The sequence below is a fragment of the Emys orbicularis genome, chromosome 5, assembly GCF_028017835.1.
Source record: "Emys orbicularis isolate rEmyOrb1 chromosome 5, rEmyOrb1.hap1, whole genome shotgun sequence".
Lineage (NCBI taxonomy): Eukaryota > Metazoa > Chordata > Testudines > Emydidae > Emys > Emys orbicularis.
Genome location: NC_088687.1, coordinates 91526173 through 91544619, shown reverse-complemented (window position 1 = coordinate 91544619; position 18447 = coordinate 91526173). Strand labels below are relative to the sequence as shown.

Genomic DNA, 18447 nt, shown 5'->3' with positions numbered 1-18447 from the left:
AACACAAGTAAATTGTCAGTAACCTCTCCAGTGATATACTTGATGTATGGGCAGTGCCAGAGGGTATGTTTCAACATTGCCACTTAAGCCTCAACCTTTTACTGCACGGGAATGATCTTGTATGACCAACACACTTCTCTTCCATCTACATGGTGAAGATCATACGACACACAAGTTGGAAGACCAGAACTAAAATGAGTACTATTTTAACACACCATAGCAATGCAGGATACACCTTTGGTGCTAAACAAAGAACAAAAGGTAAGCTTGCCAAAGATAGTCTTCTACATAGTTAATATGTGCCAAAGTTCCAGTTTGTTTGTTTAAATTGTTTTCCTTAAGATGACAGAAAGTAACAAACCAAAACCAACCCCCCCACCCCCCCCACCACCACAACAAAAATAAAAAAAACCCACAGAAGCCATTTGTTAGATAAGGAACACAAGAACCATTACGTTTATTCTCTGGATAAGAAGTTATCATTCAAAAGGCTTTATTCATGTAGCCTCTAATGGGGTATCTTCCCCTAGCTCCAGTTCCTTTTTTAGTCTTATTATGACACTTCACAAAGCCAGGAAAAAAAAGTCAAACAGTACTCGTGTTTGATTACAAACACATGTATGTACAGCACATAAAGGACACACTGCACTCTGTGGTCCGGACGCTGAAACTTAAGATTCTATTCATGAGTGAGGAAACAATGGAGAAGTTTGTCTTGTTAATTAAACGGGGAAGTTTGCCTACAACAAGAAAATTACCTATGGCTGACAATGGGTGCCACTCAATTGGCGTTAAACATGATTTGACTACAAGGGAAGACCAAGAAAACAGTATTCATTCAGATGCACCCATTGCTGACACTCTGTCAGCAACAGGTAATTTTCCTCATGTAAACAAGGCTTAAGAGCCAAATCCTGGTCTTAGTTAAGTCAACAAAAGTGGAATTTGGCCCTATATTTGTATATTATTCCACTGACGCTTGAGTCAAAACCAGAAATGGGTCCAAACCAAAACATACGATCCAGACTTCGTAGAAAATTGGGTCCATTTCGAATACGAATCTTGATCACTCTGATGTTAATCAAGCTCAGAAACAAGAAAGAGACCTGATTTCAGGAAACAAATCTTCTGGTAGTCAGAAAACTTAGCATACACATAGGAAATGTATAATGATCAAAAAATGTTATCTTTCAGAACCTTCTTTGCTACATACCACAAACGGAGAGAGGGGAAAAAAAAAAGGAGAGAGAGAGACTGATCCTTGGTAAACACCCTTAGAGCATTTGCATGCATTCTTGTCATGAGAATGGCAGCATTTGTATTGCATAAGTTTAGTCATCTTCATCTGCAACTACTCACTTCCAGGGGACAGTCCTGACTACTATTGACCTTTAGCATTCAGACATTATCTTCAGATTGCTATCCAGCTGTCCAACTGAACTGAAGAGAAAAGTGCCCAAAAAAAAAAAAAAATCTTTCACAATGCCTTTGCCCATCAATCAAGGACTTACGCAACGGTATAATGTTTTATAATGCCAATAACTTTATTTATACCTTACTATTAAAAATCAATAAGCACAACTAAACTTTTCATAAATACTATCATACCAAATTCAAACTAGAAATTCTATCATTGCTCAGCTTGAATGGTAGTGGTCTTAGTTTAAGACTCACTGACTAATGAGATTGTCTTGAGTGAACAGCAAAGAAACTGTACAATCCATGCTGATTTCCTTACCAGTGTGCAAACTATTTCAAGCTTATTTAACACTATTCTTCAGAGATTTTGCCTTAGTTTAATTAGTATTTTAAACAGTGATTAAAAAGCACAGGAGTAATGGGCCCAACTCTGCAAGCTGAGCATCTTTTGGGAAAGGCTGGGAGTCCTCCGCTCCCCCTGAGCCTGCCTACATGATAAAGCATTCTGGTGTTCTAACACGGTTCTGAAGAGTCAACTCAAGTTAGCTGAGATGATGATTTACTCTGGTCCATGCTGATTGGTCAGCACCATATGAGCTAACTGAGTCATCATCACAGCTGAACATGAGTGTGTTAATAGTTGACCCCCATAATTGACCCCAGTAAGTGCACAGTAGTTGAGAGTGCTCCACATCCCTGTCCCAGAGTGTGTAAAAGATTTAACTGAGTCAATGAGTGTATTCAGTTACAGGGCCAAATCCTGCAGTCCTTAATCAAAAGAACACAATGAAGTGTAAAGAGTGTTTTGCCTGAGTAAGGATGCCAGATTTGGCCCAGGAACAATCTTGCACTGCAGCTAAGTTAGATGAACTATGAGACCATGTTCAGCCTTTTTTATGGTTCTGTAATGTAGGATGTTAAAAAAAAACCAAAAAAACAACTTACCCTTTTCCGATGTGGACTAATTTCTAGCTTCATCACTGCACATTTGTTTAAAGTATTTAAGCGCCTGTGGAACAAAACAAAAACCCACCACATTAACAATAGCAGGCATATGACTTGTGTGACACTGGCTATTTCAATTAAAAGGCTTTTGTGAAGGCTATCTCCAAACTCCTTTGCATACAAATAGCCACAAGGGGAGCCTCAATTAGCACTTATTATGCTTAATTATTAACACATTACTTCAGCTGAATTCTGGGTGAGAAGAGTGGGGGTGGATGAGCATTTAGTAGTTTCCCTGGGTCTAGTCAATGAGAGGGAAGTGAATAACTGAACAGTCCAAATTGCGTAGAGACAGACCAAGTTTGAAAGTGCTTTTAAATTAATGAATTACTAATAATTATTGCTTAATATCAAATATATTTTTACGTATAATCCTGAAGCAAATTATCCCGACATACTGAGAATAAGGTACAAAGAAAGTGCTTCTCTGCAATTGTGGGTGTAATGTAGCCTGCTGTTGCTTTAATTTTTTACCCTTCTAGCTGAAACCTCAAAGAGGAAAACTAATTTTCCACACATCAGGTGCCTATTTTGTTCCTGTGTTGTGTAATATAATTACTTTCAAGACAGCCGCAGGAAAACTCTACTAATCTGTTCAAAAAAAAAAAAAAAAAGAGAAGAAAATCATAGACCTCGTTCTTCCTTCCAAGTCTGAACAGTTTCTTTCATATTAAAGACTGTGGCTCTCAAAATAAAATAAACTTAAACAAAAACAAAATTCATTGCTGGGTAAGAGTACAGCAGCTATAATTAACCAGGCTCCCCATGAAATGCACTTTTAACTGCTTACCTTAAGGTATTATATGCATCTTTTTGTAGAATCTTCTCTAGCTGGCTGTTGATCCAGTGCCCATTGAAGTCAATGGAATTCTTTCCATTAAATTCAGTGGTGTTGGATCAGGCCCTGAGTGCTTACAGTTCAAAGCAGAGTATTCTGACCTTTCTTAGTCCACTGATAAATTAGCCACTGAGTTCATTGAGAGCAGAATCAAGCATATAAACACTCCAGTTTAAAATGTAGATCTTTATTTTACAATGTTGACATCTTTTAAGATAAATTTGGAGAAGCTAATATACCCTTAGTTTAAAAAAAAAAAAAACCTGAAAGGAAAGTACTGATACGTAGAGGTAGCTGGGATGAGTCTTATTACATAAAATTAACAACTTAGTTATGCCTAGAGGATGAACCACCAATCTCTTTCACATTCTGCCCACCTTTTGCACAGACAAGGGTTTTTGCACAGGGTTTGACCTGGCACCCACTGAAGTTTATGGCAAAGCTTTTATTGGTTTCAGTGGTGAAGGATCAGGCCCTTAGGAAACTGAGGATCCAGTTATGTGATAAAGATGAAACACAGGTACAGAGCCTTGCTCAAAACCAAGGTCACACAGCAAGTCGGGGGCAGAACGTTCTCCTCATTCTTCAATGGATGGTTCTAGGCCTTGTTTTCAGCGTACTAGTCAAACCCTGCTCTGAAGACAGAATTATTAATTTCCTCGTATGCTTTCCTATGGCTCTCATCACTGTAGCATCTGAGTGTCTCCAAAACATTGCTATTTATTTTCACAACACCCCTACAAAACAAAGGGGTGGTATTATTCCCATCTACAAATGGGGAACTGGGAGTAGAACCCAGGTCTTGACTCTCAGTCCTGTGCCCCTTTGCAATAGACTGTCCTGTCTCCAAGTGACAAAGCTTACAGTGCACAACACCATTCCAAAACATCACTCCATGTTGTCTTCAGAGTAATTACACTGTGCGATGAAACTTGCTGAGTCTGATTCCACTTACACCAGCTTGACCCTTGTGTAACTTCATTGACTTCAATGCAGTTACTCCTGGTTGTGTAATGGAAAGCAGAATAAGGCTTATTGGTCTTCAGACAAGTATCAGGGGGAAGCTGACATTCTGGTGTGTGAGGCCTTACCAAACAGATTCCCCTCCCCCCGAAATACAACAAACCCTGAGGAGGGCCCTACACACATGAAAGTGTTGCTACCTTAATGAAAAATAGCAGGTTCAACCATTACCTGAGTCTACATAGAGTAAGATTCAAAACAATTTTGTCTGAAGAGTGTATGTATTATTTTTTAATTCCTCCCTTACACTCTCTCTCTGGTCTCCTCTCAAAATGTTATAGGGGACATTTTCTCTTGCAAAACGTTGATGGGATATGTTTATTCTTTTTTTTGGATGACCTGCGTTGTGCTGATGTTATATATTCAGTGTAGTTTTTAAACTATCAACATGAAAGAAAAACAAAAATACAAAAACTGTACTGAGTTGTTCACAAACAACTTTTACAACAGGGCTTGGCTATTTGATTGTGACTAACCCTCCTTTTTGGATTGCATAGCAGCAATTGTTCATTTAATTTTGAAGGGAATTAATATTTTAAATAAAAATTAAAACCTAAGTGTTTAGTTGCAAACAACTAAACTAACCAGCTTTTTAAAAAGCATACCTGCACTATTGTGGATAAAATGTTAAATTACTCAAAACACAGGTCACTGTAATATCTTCTAGAGGAGTAAACACTACTTGGCTTTTCTTTAACTTTTGATTTATAATTTGGAACTCCTGGGCCTCAATCCAAGGCATACTGACTTGGTCTTCAGTTCTGTTTCATGTAACAATTTGTGAATTTTACAGTATTGAAGCATTTGCCTCATACAGCAAAAAAGCTGCCACTGAGTCCCCATATCAGGTTTTATCTATTTCCAGCCTGTTGCATTTAACTAGCCTGACCACTTTGATCTGTCAGGGAAAACATATTTAGAGCCTGCCTGATAAGAGTGTCTTTGATTTCACAAAGATTATATTGTAGCCTGCCCTCCCCCCATTTAAAATAAAACTCTTGAACAGCTGAATGAGATAAGTGTAAAGACTATTTCTACAGAGATCCTTTTAAAAAACAACAAAACACCCTAACCCCTCACAAACACAAATATGAAAGCAAGTTAAGATCATCCCTTTATAAATGAGATCAGTTACGGGAACAACCAGGCATGTAAAGATTCTGTTTCAGATCGGACATGTTTTCATGATAAAAACAGTTTCCTTTTGAAAATCTAAATGCTCTACAGAGATGTCTCAGATCTATGTGTTTCATTTAACAGTCCCATAATCACACATCCAGCTTGTTTATAGCGGGTGAGACACTGAAACCTTTAATCACGTTGCATAGTAGTGCCTTACTCTATAAGTAGTTCCACTGAATGAATTTTTATATTATATGTATGTGTTTATATATATTATACACACACACACACACACACACACACACACTCAATTATTCAGGTTACAAAAATCAAGCACTCAAAAGGTATGAAATGCTGGGATGAATGTTGCCTCTGCAACCTTAATTCAGCCCCCTTGTGTATATGCATTATATGATTGTGACGAACTGGGACTGTTCTTACTGTGATCTGTAAGTGCTGACAGGGGAGTGTGGCTGGGATGGTCTGCATTGGGGGATGGGGGAATGACTGAAAATACCTGAGCCTGTAACATGAGAACCCAGGAGGGGGCTGGGGCGAGGTGACACCTTTGCCCAGGAAACTGAACAAAGGCTGTGGGAGGGGTCGCTGAAGGCAGACTCTGGGAAGCTGGCTGGTGAGGTGGCTGGAGGCAGGGAGGGCTCTGACCTCTGGAGGGGGGCTGGGATGCCCGAGGACCCCAAGATGGACCTAACTGAGGGGTATCCTGTTGTCTGTGCCTGCACGACCTGTCTCGGACTGTATTCCCGTCGTCTAAATAAACCTTCTGCTTTACTGGCTGGCTGAGAGTCATGGTGAATCGCAGGAAGCCGGGGGTGCGGGGCCCTGAGTCCCCCCATACTCCGTGACAACTGGTGGCAGCGGTGGGATCTACTGCACCCCGTGGACGGCGCTTCCTGCAGTAAGTGACTGGGGAGCAGTAAAACGAAGGGGGATTGACGGGGACCAGGCGTGCTGAGGAGTCAGAGAGAGACGGTTATCACCCCTGGAAGTGTGTGACCAGCGAGAAGGACTTTTGCAGTAACAGGGTCCCCCGGGGGATCGCAGCGAGTGGTCCCAGGGGCGGAGGAGTCTGCAGCTCGACCCTGTCAGAGAGGTGGTGACCTCGAGAAGGGCTGGCACACTAGGGGTCTCCCTGGAGACTGTGGGGAGCGGTGAGCACACAGGCCTGTGAGCGGCCAGCAGGAAGATGTATGCCAAGCGGCTTAAGAGCGACCTGGTGGAGCTGTGCAAGCAGAGGGGGGTGCGCACTGGGAAGCTCACCAAAGAACAGCTCATTGCCCAGCTGGAGAAGGGAGATCGCGCGAATGAACTGATCCCTGTCTCTGAGGGAAGCAGCCTGGCAGATGCAGCGCAGGCCCCAGTGTCTGTCCCATCTGGGAGTGGTCAGCCGGCTGCTGAGGGCTTCCAGAGACCCCTCCTGCCTATGCCTAGGGGAAGGGTGTGGAGGAGCCCAGCAAATACCGAGGGTGCTGTAACCCCCCCGGCCAGCAGGGGATCCTCCCGGCAACGCTCGCCGGCCAGCAGGGGATCCTCCCGGCCACGCGCAGCATCCGTGGAGCGAAATGGGCTGGAATGGGAGATAAAGCTAAAGCTGAGAGAGCTGGAGGATCGTGAACACCAGAGACAGCATGAACGGGAGGAGAAAGAGAAACTGAGGCAGCATGAACGGGAGGAGAATGAGAGACAAAGGCAGCATGAAGAGAGACAAAGGCAGCATAAAGAGAGAGAGAGGCTGAGGCATCATGAACTGGAACTGGCGAGGCTGAAGGGCCGCGAGCCCCCGGCTGCGGTGAGTGAGGGGGGACCCAGGACTGCACGAAGCTTTGATAAGTGCATCATGGCCCCACGTAAGGAGGGGGAGGACATGGATAACTTCCTGGATGCCTTTGAGACGGCCTGCGAGCTGCACCAGGTTGATCCTGCAGACAAACTCCGGGCTCTCACCCCCTTACTGGACCCCAAAGCCTTGGCCTTGTACCGCCAACTAGAAGAGGCGGAAAAAGGGGACTATGAACTATTCAAAAAGGCCCTGCTACGTGAGTTTGGGCTGACTTCTGAGATGTACCGGGAAAGGTTCCGGAGTCAGAATAAAACCCCGGAGATCTCATATCTGCAACTAGCCGTCCGCATGGAAGGATACGCCAGCAAGTGGGCTGCTGGGGCCCGGACAAAGGAGGACCTGGTTAAACTGCTGGTACTGGAGCAACTGTATGAGCGGTGCCCATCCAACCTGAGGCTGTGGTTGGTGGACAAAAAACCAGAGAACCCGCGACATGCAGGCCGGCTGGCCGATGAGTTTGTAAAGAGCCGGTCAGGGGCTGGCAGGGAGGAGTCCCAAAGGAACAGTCCCACTTCAACGCAGAGCGAGAGTCACCATGGGCCATCCCAGCGGGAAAATGCGGAGAAACCCCACCAAAGGGGAAGATCCAGCGTCAGGTCCATCCAACCCACTCGAGGGGACCCCTGGGACATGGTCTGCTATCACTGTGACCAAAGAGGTCACATACGGGCCCAGTGCCCCAGGCTCAGGGACAGACTGAGCAGACCAAACCCACAGAGGGTTGACTGGGTAGAGACCCAGCCGGGCGAGAGGCAGCACTCCCAGGGAAGGGGGGCTGGCAGAGTACCACCTGCTAAGGAGGGAGGAGAGCTCCAGGCCTGCTTCTCTGCGGGGCGGGATGCTCCAGACTCAGGGTTTTTGGTTTATACGGTGGGCGCGGGGCGGTCCCTCCGGAAAGAGTACCTCGTTCCCCTGGAGGTGGATGGGAGGAAGGTCGAGGGATACTGGGATACGGGCGCAGAGGTGACGCTGGCCCGGCCCGAGGTGGTGCCCCCAGATCAGGTGGTGCCCAACACCTACCTGACCCTGACGGGGGTGGGCGGGACACCAGTCAAAGTGCCCGTGGCGAGGGTACACCTGAAGTGGGGGGCCAAGGAGGGCCCCAAGGATGTGGGGGTGCACCCGTATTTGCCCACTGAGGTGTTGATGGGGGGGGACCTGGAGGACTGGTCAAGCAACCCACCAAGTGCACTGGTTGTGACCCGCAGTCAGAGCCGGCGAGGGGCACTGCGCCCTGGCCTTGGGGAGGGTGCCTTGCCCGAGGCGCAGGACCCTAACCTGGTGGGGAGGGAACGCCCAGGGACACGGCTCAGGAAGGCTGCGGCCTCAGACCCAGCCGGCAAGAGAGAGCAGGTGGCCATCCCTGTCCCAGCTGCTGAGTTCCAGGCCGAGGTGCAGAAAGACCCCTCCTTACGGAAGATAAGGGACCTGGCCGACCTCGGTGCGGTACAGGCCATGGGGAGAGGTGGCCGGAAAAGGTTCCTGTGGGAGAAGGGGTTCCTGTACCGAGAATGGGCTCCCCCAGGGAAAATGGAGTCAGGGAGGTTCAGGAGGCAGCTGGTGGTACCCCAGAAGTATCGCCGCCAGCTGCTGTGCCGGGCCCATGACACCCCCCTCTCAGGGCACCAGGGAACCTGGCGTACCCAGCAGAGGCTGCTACGGAGCTTTTACTGGCCTGGGGTCTTTGTTACTGTCCGGCAGTACTGCCAATCCTGTGACCCCTGTCAGAGGGGGAGGAAGGCCCGGGACAAGGGGAAAACGGCTTTAGGACCCTTGCCCAGCATAGAGGAGCCTTTCCAGAGGGTGGCCAAGGTTAAAAGGGGGGCTCTGAACCAAGAGAGCCCGAAGCACAGACCTCCAGACTGGAGCGCTGGGAGAAGACCGCAGCCCAGTTGGAACCCCAGGGGTATTGGGGTGGGAAAAGGGCACAGGCCGCATAACCCTTCCCACATGCGAACTGCAAATGCCCTCAAGCACCCCCGACCTAAGGGGGGGAGTGAAACTGGAGGGGCCTGGTGTAATTCTCACCCAGGAATGGGAGGGATGCTGGGGCATCCATGGGAACGGGGGTAGGTTCGAACTTCCCCGGGTCACTGGCTAAAGTGACCCCGCTCAGTTCGGTCTCGAAGGGGGGAGATGTGACGAACTGGGACTGTTCTTACTGTGATCTGTAAGTGCTGACAGGGGAGTGTGGCTGGGATGGTCTGCATTGGGGGATGGGGGAATGACTGAAAATACCTGAGCCTGTAACATGAGAACCCAGGAGGGGGCTGGGGCGAGGTGACACCTTTGCCCAGGAAACTGAACAAAGGCTGTGGGAGGGGTCGCTGAAGGCAGACTCTGGGAAGCTGGCTGGTGAGGTGGCTGGAGGCAGGGAGGGCTCTGACCTCTGGAGGGGGGCTGGGATGCCCGAGGACCCCAAGATGGACCTAACTGAGGGGTATCCTGTTGTCTGTGCCTGCACGACCTGTCTCGGACTGTATTCCCGTCGTCTAAATAAACCTTCTGCTTTACTGGCTGGCTGAGAGTCATGGTGAATCGCAGGAAGCCGGGGGTGCGGGGCCCTGAGTCCCCCCATACTCCGTGACAATGATCACATACTATTTTTCCATAGGACCCCTACCTCATTCAGTGCACAGGATGGATGGTGCTCACTTAGTGAGCAGCTAATCAATATTTTGTTTTCTCCTCATTGTTCAATGTGTGGCCTTAGGTCTTATTTCCTGCACAGTATTCAGAATAATTTGCCAAAAGCTGGGAATGGGCGACGGGATGGATTACTTGATTATTACCCGTTCTGTTCATTCACTCTGGGGCACCTGGCATTGGCCACTGTCGGAAGACAGGCTACTTTGGTCTGACCCAGTATTGCTGTTCTTATGTTCTTATTAATTTCCTCATGGGCTTTTCTATGGCTCTCATTACTATAGCATCTGAGTCTGTCTCAAACGTTTGATATTTATTTTCATAACACCTCTATAAACTGAGGTGGTGATATTATTCCCCTTTACAGATGGGGAACTGAGGCACAGGAAGATTAAGGTAAAAAAAGTGTCCACTAATTTGGGGGGGGGCAAATTTGAGATACTTAAGACCTGATTTTTTCAGAGTACTTGGCATTAGAGCATTGAGACACATTGCCAGTGGGTTTCACAGGTAGCTGCTGACAGCAGAGGAGTGGTGAGACTGGGTTCCATTCCAGGCTCTAGAGGGGAATGTTCTCTAGTGAGCACAGACTCTTCTGACTGTTCTCCCCAGTATAGACCTCTTCTGTCTCATCACTTCCAACTTGCCCCCCCCCTCCCAATCATCTCCCTTTGCCCCCATCCCCATCTCCTTATTCAACCATTCCCAATCCCTCCTGGCTCTTTGTCCCCAGTCTTCCCAGCCAGACCCAGTTTTCCCCCTTCTAGATCCTCATCCAATCAGTCTCTCTTTCCTCCCACTTGGCCTTTAGTTGTCCAACCCCCTGCCTACAAAAATACTTCTTGGGTATTGAGCATTTAAATCCTTTAGGCACACTCAGCCATAAGGTTTAATAAATTGCTGCTGGGCCAAATTCTGCCCTCAGTGATACCTGTGAATAGCGTAATTGAGGGCAAAATTTGGCCCACTACTCTATGTTAAAGTAACAAGGAGTCTGGTGGCACCTTAAAGACTAACAGAATTATTTGGGCATAAGCTTTCGGGGGTAAAAAACCACTTCTTCAGATGCAACTGTTAGTCTTTAAGGTGCCACCAGACTCCTTGTTGTTTTTGTGGATACAGACTAACACAGCTACCCCCTGATACTTGACACTATGTTAAAGTAGTGTTCCCAGTCATTAATACAGTATGCGTAAATCCTGATACTTCAGATTTTTGTGATTGGGACTTAGTCTTTTCCACCATACCTCAATGATGAGTCTCTATGCTGGGTCATAATGTGCCTTCACTGCTTGCCTGCCTGCCATTCATTTGTACATACTCTACCCTGCAATGGTGGTTGCGCCCATCCAAACTCAAAGCTCGCAGGAGCTGCAAGCACTAGTCATGTTGGTCTGCTACAGTAATCTTAGTTGGCTCAAAAGTCTGGGAGCCTCAGGGTTTAAGTACGTTCCGATATCACGTATGCAGTTATGCCTGCGTGTAGCCACTACGGTGGTGGTGATTTAGAAACCCCAAAAATGAGAGACAGATCAGACAGGATTTCCATAACAGTCTGCTACAAAATTTGTACTTAGGTAGCAACATCCTTTAGGATGAGCATGTTTCAGGACCTTGTTTTGTCCACAGATTGTGTGCCCAGTATCCCTTTGAAGATAAATTCCTAGTCACTACTCTACAGAATGTCTTAAGAAACAAACAAACAGGGCTTTGCAGACTGTAACCACCTGAAGCATCCCTGGCAGATTAGGATATAATCCCTGATGTTATCTGCTAACCATATGTTTCATGATCAGTAACAGACTATTTTCTAATTATTTCCACTGTGTTGCTACTAAGTATCATGAGCACTGGATGCTATCTCTATAATCTCGATTTTATCTGGTGGTTTAAATTGTTCGGGGAAGCCAGTAACACAGTGGCAACATTCAACCTTTCCACTAAAAACACTAACATTCAGGTTTGAGCAGCATATACAAATTAGAGATCTGCCCAAATGATAAAATTGGGATCTGAACCGGGGCCTCCCTTAAATTTGGAGGTGTTTGGATCCGGGGGTTTGGTTTGGGGCCATTCCTGCTAAAATGTCCATATTGGGCACAATTTAAAGAGTTAAGTCAAGCATTCAAGTTTTAAAAAATTAACACTGGGCACTTAAGTCCCTGTTTAGGCAACTAATTCGATGGCCTGATTTTCAGAGGTGCTTAGCACGTGCAGATCCCACTAAGTCTGTGCAGGATGGGGCCCTTAGATTGTAAACTATTGGGAGAGAGGGACCTTTTCTTCATACCCAGCAGTAAGTCACTAATCTTTAGTGTATACAAATAATAATGCCTCCCTTTGAAGTAAGGCAAGTATTATATATTTTCAGAGTGAAGTGTTTACCAAAAGTTTTGCAGCAAATATTTAGCACTACACTCCTTGACTTCTCTCCATGTTATAGTTCTCAATAGAGAATCATATTTACACAATCAATCTGTGATTAAAGTTTTGCTGGCAGTTTTCACTGCTCACATTATAAATTGCTGTTTATTAAATTGTGTGTCCCTGTTTTTCAGGTAGGAGAAGTTATTTGAAATGTTGCATTAAATGATGTGTAATTCTGATCACTTCTACTGTCTGTGTTTTCACAATGTCTGTTCTGATTTAATTTCCTTGTAAAATGTGCAATAAACATAAGATAACAAGGATTGCTAGTAGCACACCAGTTGACATGGAGAGTTATATTCTCAGCCCAGGGCACAGGAAGTCACACACACACCTCCCATTACTTTTTTACTGTCAATTGCATTTGGGTGTTAACTGAACATTGTGCTAAAAATGCAAGAGAATTCCCAACTACTAAGATTTTCAGCCAAGATCTAGTGCCAGATTTATGGCTCTGTGACAACAGCTGTAAGCCCTTTCCTAAATTAATCATTATAATGTTTACCAAGTGTCTAACATCAGTCAAAATAAATGCAAAAAGCATGAAGAAATATAGCATATTAATTCCAAACCACATTAGCTAGAGGTAGTCTAGCCAAAGATATTTAATTGACTTAAAAATTTGACCAAGGGAGTATGATGGAACCCTAAAGGAATACAGAATTTGGTAACCTATTAATATGGGGCAATATTTATAAAGGATATGTAGCCAAATTCTGATTTCAGAGTTGCTCCATGGAGTTATTTAGTTTTATTTCATGGTTAGTAGAATCTGAATATGTCCCCAAAAATTTTTACTTAAATCAAAAACATTCTTCATTTGTACAATACTGTCAGATCATCACAATGGCTTCAAAACCATGTTATAGCCTTCAAAAACACTGTCCTTGGTTTAATTGTTGTATATAGTAATCCCATTAGGCTAATAAGCAAATTACATTGTATATTACATTTTGAAGACTAAAGCAAATTAGCTATTTTACAACAATAGCCATATAAAACACTGGCTACTTTCACAAAAAATAAGTCTTTTTGAGTTGGTTACTTTGATCAGGAGGCTGTTTTGTCAGATTCCATTTCCTAAAGATTTGGATCAAATTAGCAGGGAATGTCATAGCTTAATACAGAAAATAGTCTTACTTTCATTCAGTAAGATAGAGAGAGCCACTTTTCTCCCATAAAAATACAAAAATCCAGGTTAAGATAATACTTAAGCAGGAGAATGTTGAATCCAAAATACACTGGCTTAGCTACATATTTTTTTTCCTGGCAAGGAAAGACTACATTTCTGGGAATCCCTTATGTTTATTTTAATTAAAAAAAAAAAAAATCACTGTACTTTCTGTTAAATAGCCTTACAGGTTACAGAGCATATAAATGAGCATTTGAAATGCAGTATATTGCATCCCGTGGAGTGTCCTCTTTTTTTATTTTTTAAATATGGTAACCCTACAGGAGTGGAAAAAATTACCAGACTTACTTTTATCTAGCTAGAGGCAGATATGAAAGATGGGGGAATAGGGCTCTACCCCAATGCAAGAAAGTGAAATCTTACACTGGAGAATGGAATTGTTTTTTTAACTGTGTCAGAATAAGATGTTGTAACAGGGTGGTTGGTTTTGTAGTCTAGAATACTTAAGGCAGAATTGTTAATGCCTTACTCATTCTGGTGATCAGTTACTTGCATGAGTTTTCCTACTAAACTCAGCTAGACTATTTATGTAAGTAACTGCTCACCAATGTGAGTAAGGGATTAGCAATCTGGCTGTGAAGTAGCAATAGCACAGTTCTCAGAAAATCATCCCTGTTCACATTTGTGATGGAGACCATGATACAGCCATGTTAGCAACAACACTGTTTAAATACAGTTTTAGCCAGCATAGTTCTGATTCTGCTATGGCTTAATTCAAGAACAGGTTGTCAAATCAAACAAGGAATTAAAGAGGCTGGGAAATGTTTGTCATGAAGATGGCCACTAGTTGCTTTTTAGCACTTTAAAAAAAAATAAAAATCCCAAACATATTTATATGACTTTTTAAATTAATATAAACTGGCCATGGCTACTGGATAACAAAAGTCCTCAAATAAATGATTAATTAGTAAATGATTCAGTTGAGGTTATTCTTATCGCACATAAAGTGCTTTCTTGCAAAACAATATATTTCACTTACCTGCATAAGGCCTCAATGGCATCTCTGTCCAGAAAGTCATGCTCTCGCTTGACTAAAGTGATGTCAATGGGAAATAGGAGATCTGAAGGAAACAAGAGAGATGGGCAATCAAAGAGAATCTTATTCCCAAAAGTAACTCATTTCAAAGCAGCCAGCTGTCTCAGAGTCAGCTCACTAAGATACAGGCAACCAGCTCCTCCAAGATATATTGCACATCTTACCATCTCAAATGCTAGAAAGAGATTTACTCCTCATGTAGAAACTTTTGCGTGTAGCTCTGATAACTGATAAGTTCACGTGCGTCATGGAAAAAATACTGAGCAAAGCAAAGATGAAACAAGGAGAGACAGAGGGAGCAACAAGCTGAATGCAGCCATCTGCCTGTCATCAGAAGCTGCAACTGAGTCAAGCGAGCCTAGTTTAAAACAAATATTAGTACTTTGATCAAGCTTGTATACCTTATATTAAAGCAAAAGGTCAGCAAAATCAAAATCTCTGGAAAACAATGAAAAACAAAATCTCTCTGGCTGTTAATCAAGGAATTTAATAGTCTGTCACTGTTATGACATTAAGGAGATATGAACTGAAATTTAAAAAAGCCAAACTGCTAAGAGTCCCATGCGGTCTCCATTCCCTAAACGATTGTTTAGATAAACACTTTGGGAGAGCAAGGAGGAGGAAACAATGTTGTCAGTGTGCTGGAAATTTACTAGAGCTCTGAAACAGCACCCAGATAAATATTATTTACTGTCCTCCACAGATTCCTGAATGTCACAAGTCCTGATCCTGGATTCCTTGCACAGTCAAAATTCCCACTGAAGCCACTGGCAGTTCTGAGTGTTCAAGCAATACACGAACAGGCACTAAAGCTACTACTGCAGCTGTGTATTGCCTTTCTGACCACACAGATTTTGTAGAATAAGGAAAAGCAATTTGCTATAAAGATCTAATCTCCAAAAATCAGGAAGAGTGAGGGCTTGTCTATACTTACCGCGCTGGTTCGGCAGCTGGCAATCGAACTTCTGGGTTCGATTTATCGCGTCTTGTCTGGACGCGATAAATCGAACCCAGAAGTGCTCGCCGTCGACTCCGGTAATCCTGCTCAGCGCGAGGAGTACGCGGAGTCGACGGGGGAGCCTGCCTGCCGCGTCTGGACCGCGGTAAGTTCGAACTAAGGTACGTCGACTTCAGCTACGTTATTCACGTAGCTGAAGTTGCGTACCTTAGTTCAAATTGGGGGGTTAGTGTAGACCAGGCCTGAGTTCAAGTGCTAAAATCAGCAGGGTCAAGACAAAATTGCTAACATGACCAGAGACAATGTAGACAATGTTACTTTTCATTAGACCAACAAATAACCTCTCTTATTAACTATTTGGTCTACATTTCCTTCAGGAACAAACAGACAATACCATTTTCTGAAAATTGTAAGGAATTTTTGCTTTTCTGCAGAAAACTGCAGATAATTTTTAATTTTAGCAAAACACAGGGCCTGAGCCCAGGTCCATTGAAATTAGTGGTTTTAATGAATATTAAATTGAGGCTATAACATACAGGTGTTTTCCCATAAAACTTATGTTATACCCAATAGTTTCAGGCCCATTCTAGGAGTGCAGGACCCAAATGAACGGAGAAAATGTTAGCAAATTCTGGTAACAAGCTAGCTGTGTCTCCTATTTGGAGGTCTACGTCAAAGTTAACTTGAAAACCTAATGAGATGACTAGCAGAAGTGGGGCGGGGGGGGGGATAGAATTCGTATCTTTCTTGTTTCTGCCTTTTTCTGGCAGAGAGAATTTAAAAGGACAATAGTATATTGATTTTAAATAAGGATGGCTTTCTTTTTATAACAGAATAGGCCAAATTGTGCTCTTACTTGGGTGGTTCAATTGAATTCAAGCAGATTTGGTCCTAAATCGGAAATCTCATAAAAGCCTGTAGTCTGCAGAGAAAACAACTGCAAACAGATCCTGAAAAATCACAAGCAAGGAATGTTTTGTGTACAAACAATTTCCTAGAGATTCTGCAGATCAGTAAAGCATGATCGAAATGAGGCTCAAAAGCACTAAGTTGCCTAAGAATCCAAACTTTTTCCAAATGTAAATCCCTGCCCCCTGGATTTTGACATTATTGAATCTATGGCCCCCAAGCACACATCCCAAGAAAGTATGTTCTTCACATAGTGTCAGCACCAAAAGAGAGGAAACATAATAGAAGGAAATTTCATTTCTAAACAGGCGAACAAAAGAACTGCCAACCGCTGTCTTTGCAACTGCTATTATCTTCTCACATTGCCAATGCAGCTGCAAATTAAAGCTCAAATGGATCATTTTCAAGAGGGCCAGCTTAGCATTGGCTGCAATTTCCAACCATTATTCTCTGTAAATAGTGGATTGTCTATATACAGTGTTAAAACTAACAGCGGGGCATTTGGTTTTATGAATAAGAAGAGGCAGCTATGACAGTGCTTCATAACTTTGCTAGGATGCAAATAATTTTTATAAACAAAAAACAGATAAAACAGCAAAGGACTTTCACTGTATCTTTTTAAAAATAGACTTTGCATTTTAGTAGCTTAAAAATGCTAAGTCAAATCCTGAAGTGCTTATCAGACAAAATTGCCAGTGAAGTCAGAGTTTTGCTGGAGTAAGGACTTTGAAAAAGCGGTGACGTAGAGTAATCCCTCCCTCAGACATACTAGCATTGAGTGTCTTGGGGGTTGAAAAATCTCCTCAGAGAGTTATCTTCAAATTAGTGTGTGTGTGTATGTGTGTGTGTGTGTGTGTGTGTGTGTGCACGCGCGCTCTCTCATTCCCACAGAATAAGCCCTGCCCCCCAAAAACCACCTCATGCCAGAGAACACACAGGAGGCAAGGGCCATCCATGAGGAGCCCAGGTGCTTACATACTGAGGTAGGGTTCCCAGATCCCTCTCTGTTTCTTGGCAGTGGCTCCACTGGAGGATCTTCTTTGGCTACAGATGCTAGTAAGAAGTGGGATTAGACTGGTGGATCCACTGTTGAAAAGATTCAACGGGCACTGTGTGAATGAAGGGTTGGGCACAGAACCTGTGGAAGCTACTGCAGTGAAGGACTGGGTTCCAAAATGAAGGACAGTGATGGAGACATCTCCTGCTCTGAGGTGAATCCCCATGAACACAAGAAGTATAATACTTCTGCATGTTGAGCTTTGTTTAATTTGGCCCATTAACTAATCCTCACAGAACTCTGAAGTATTATTTGCCTCCGTTTCCCCAACTCTGAAACAGGGGTAGAGAGGTCCATCCAGGGCTGGTGCTACCATTTAGGCAAACTAGGCGGTTGCCTAGGGCGCCAAGATTTGGGGGCGCCAAAAAGCGGTGCCCCCAATTTTTTTTTACAGCGTTCCTACGCCCCGTCCCCGAGCGCGCGGTCGCCACTCCACTTCTCCCCCCTCCCAGGCTTGCAGCGCCAATCAGCTGTTTGGCGCCGCAAGCCTGGGAGGGGAGGAGAATTAGAGCGGGGGCGGCGTGCTGGGGAGGAGGCGGAGCAGAGATGAGCTGGGGTGGGGAGCTGCCGCACGGCTCCCCGGGGGGTGGGGGGGAGCTGCGGGCGGGGGGGGGGAAGCTGCCACGGGGGGCGGGGGGGGTGTGTGTGCCTCAGGGTGGAGGGGGGGTGGGGAGCTGCCGCAGGGTTGCGGGGGGGGGCGCAAGGTGGAAGTTTCGCCTAGGGCGCGAAACTTCCTTGCACCGGCCCTGGGTCCATCCCCCGTCCCAGTAAATTAATATCAGAGCTGGGACAAGAGGTCAAGTGTTCTTGGATCGCAGTCTTGTTCTCAGTTCTCTAGACCAGAGGCTGCCAAACTATGGTCAATGGAGCACTTGCTGGTTAGAGTGTTGATTACCCCTTCTTAGTTGCAGCTGCTAAAATAGCATCAGAGTTGCCAAAAATGAATTAAAAAAA

The 18447-nt window shown here is 44.6% G+C and overlaps 1 protein-coding gene across 1 annotated transcript in view; it reads right to left on the bottom strand.

The window, feature by feature from the left end:
- DLC1 (DLC1 Rho GTPase activating protein) overlaps positions 1–18447 on the bottom strand; it is a 370991-nt gene that overhangs the window by 18309 nt on the left and 334235 nt on the right. Inside the window, exons 6-7 of the mRNA XM_065405826.1 lie at positions 14513–14594; positions 2365–2428 (exon numbers count right to left, since the gene is read on the bottom strand). Coding sequence (XP_065261898.1) covers positions 2365–2428; positions 14513–14594 — 146 coding nt within the window. The remainder of the gene's footprint in view (positions 1–2364; positions 2429–14512; positions 14595–18447) is intronic.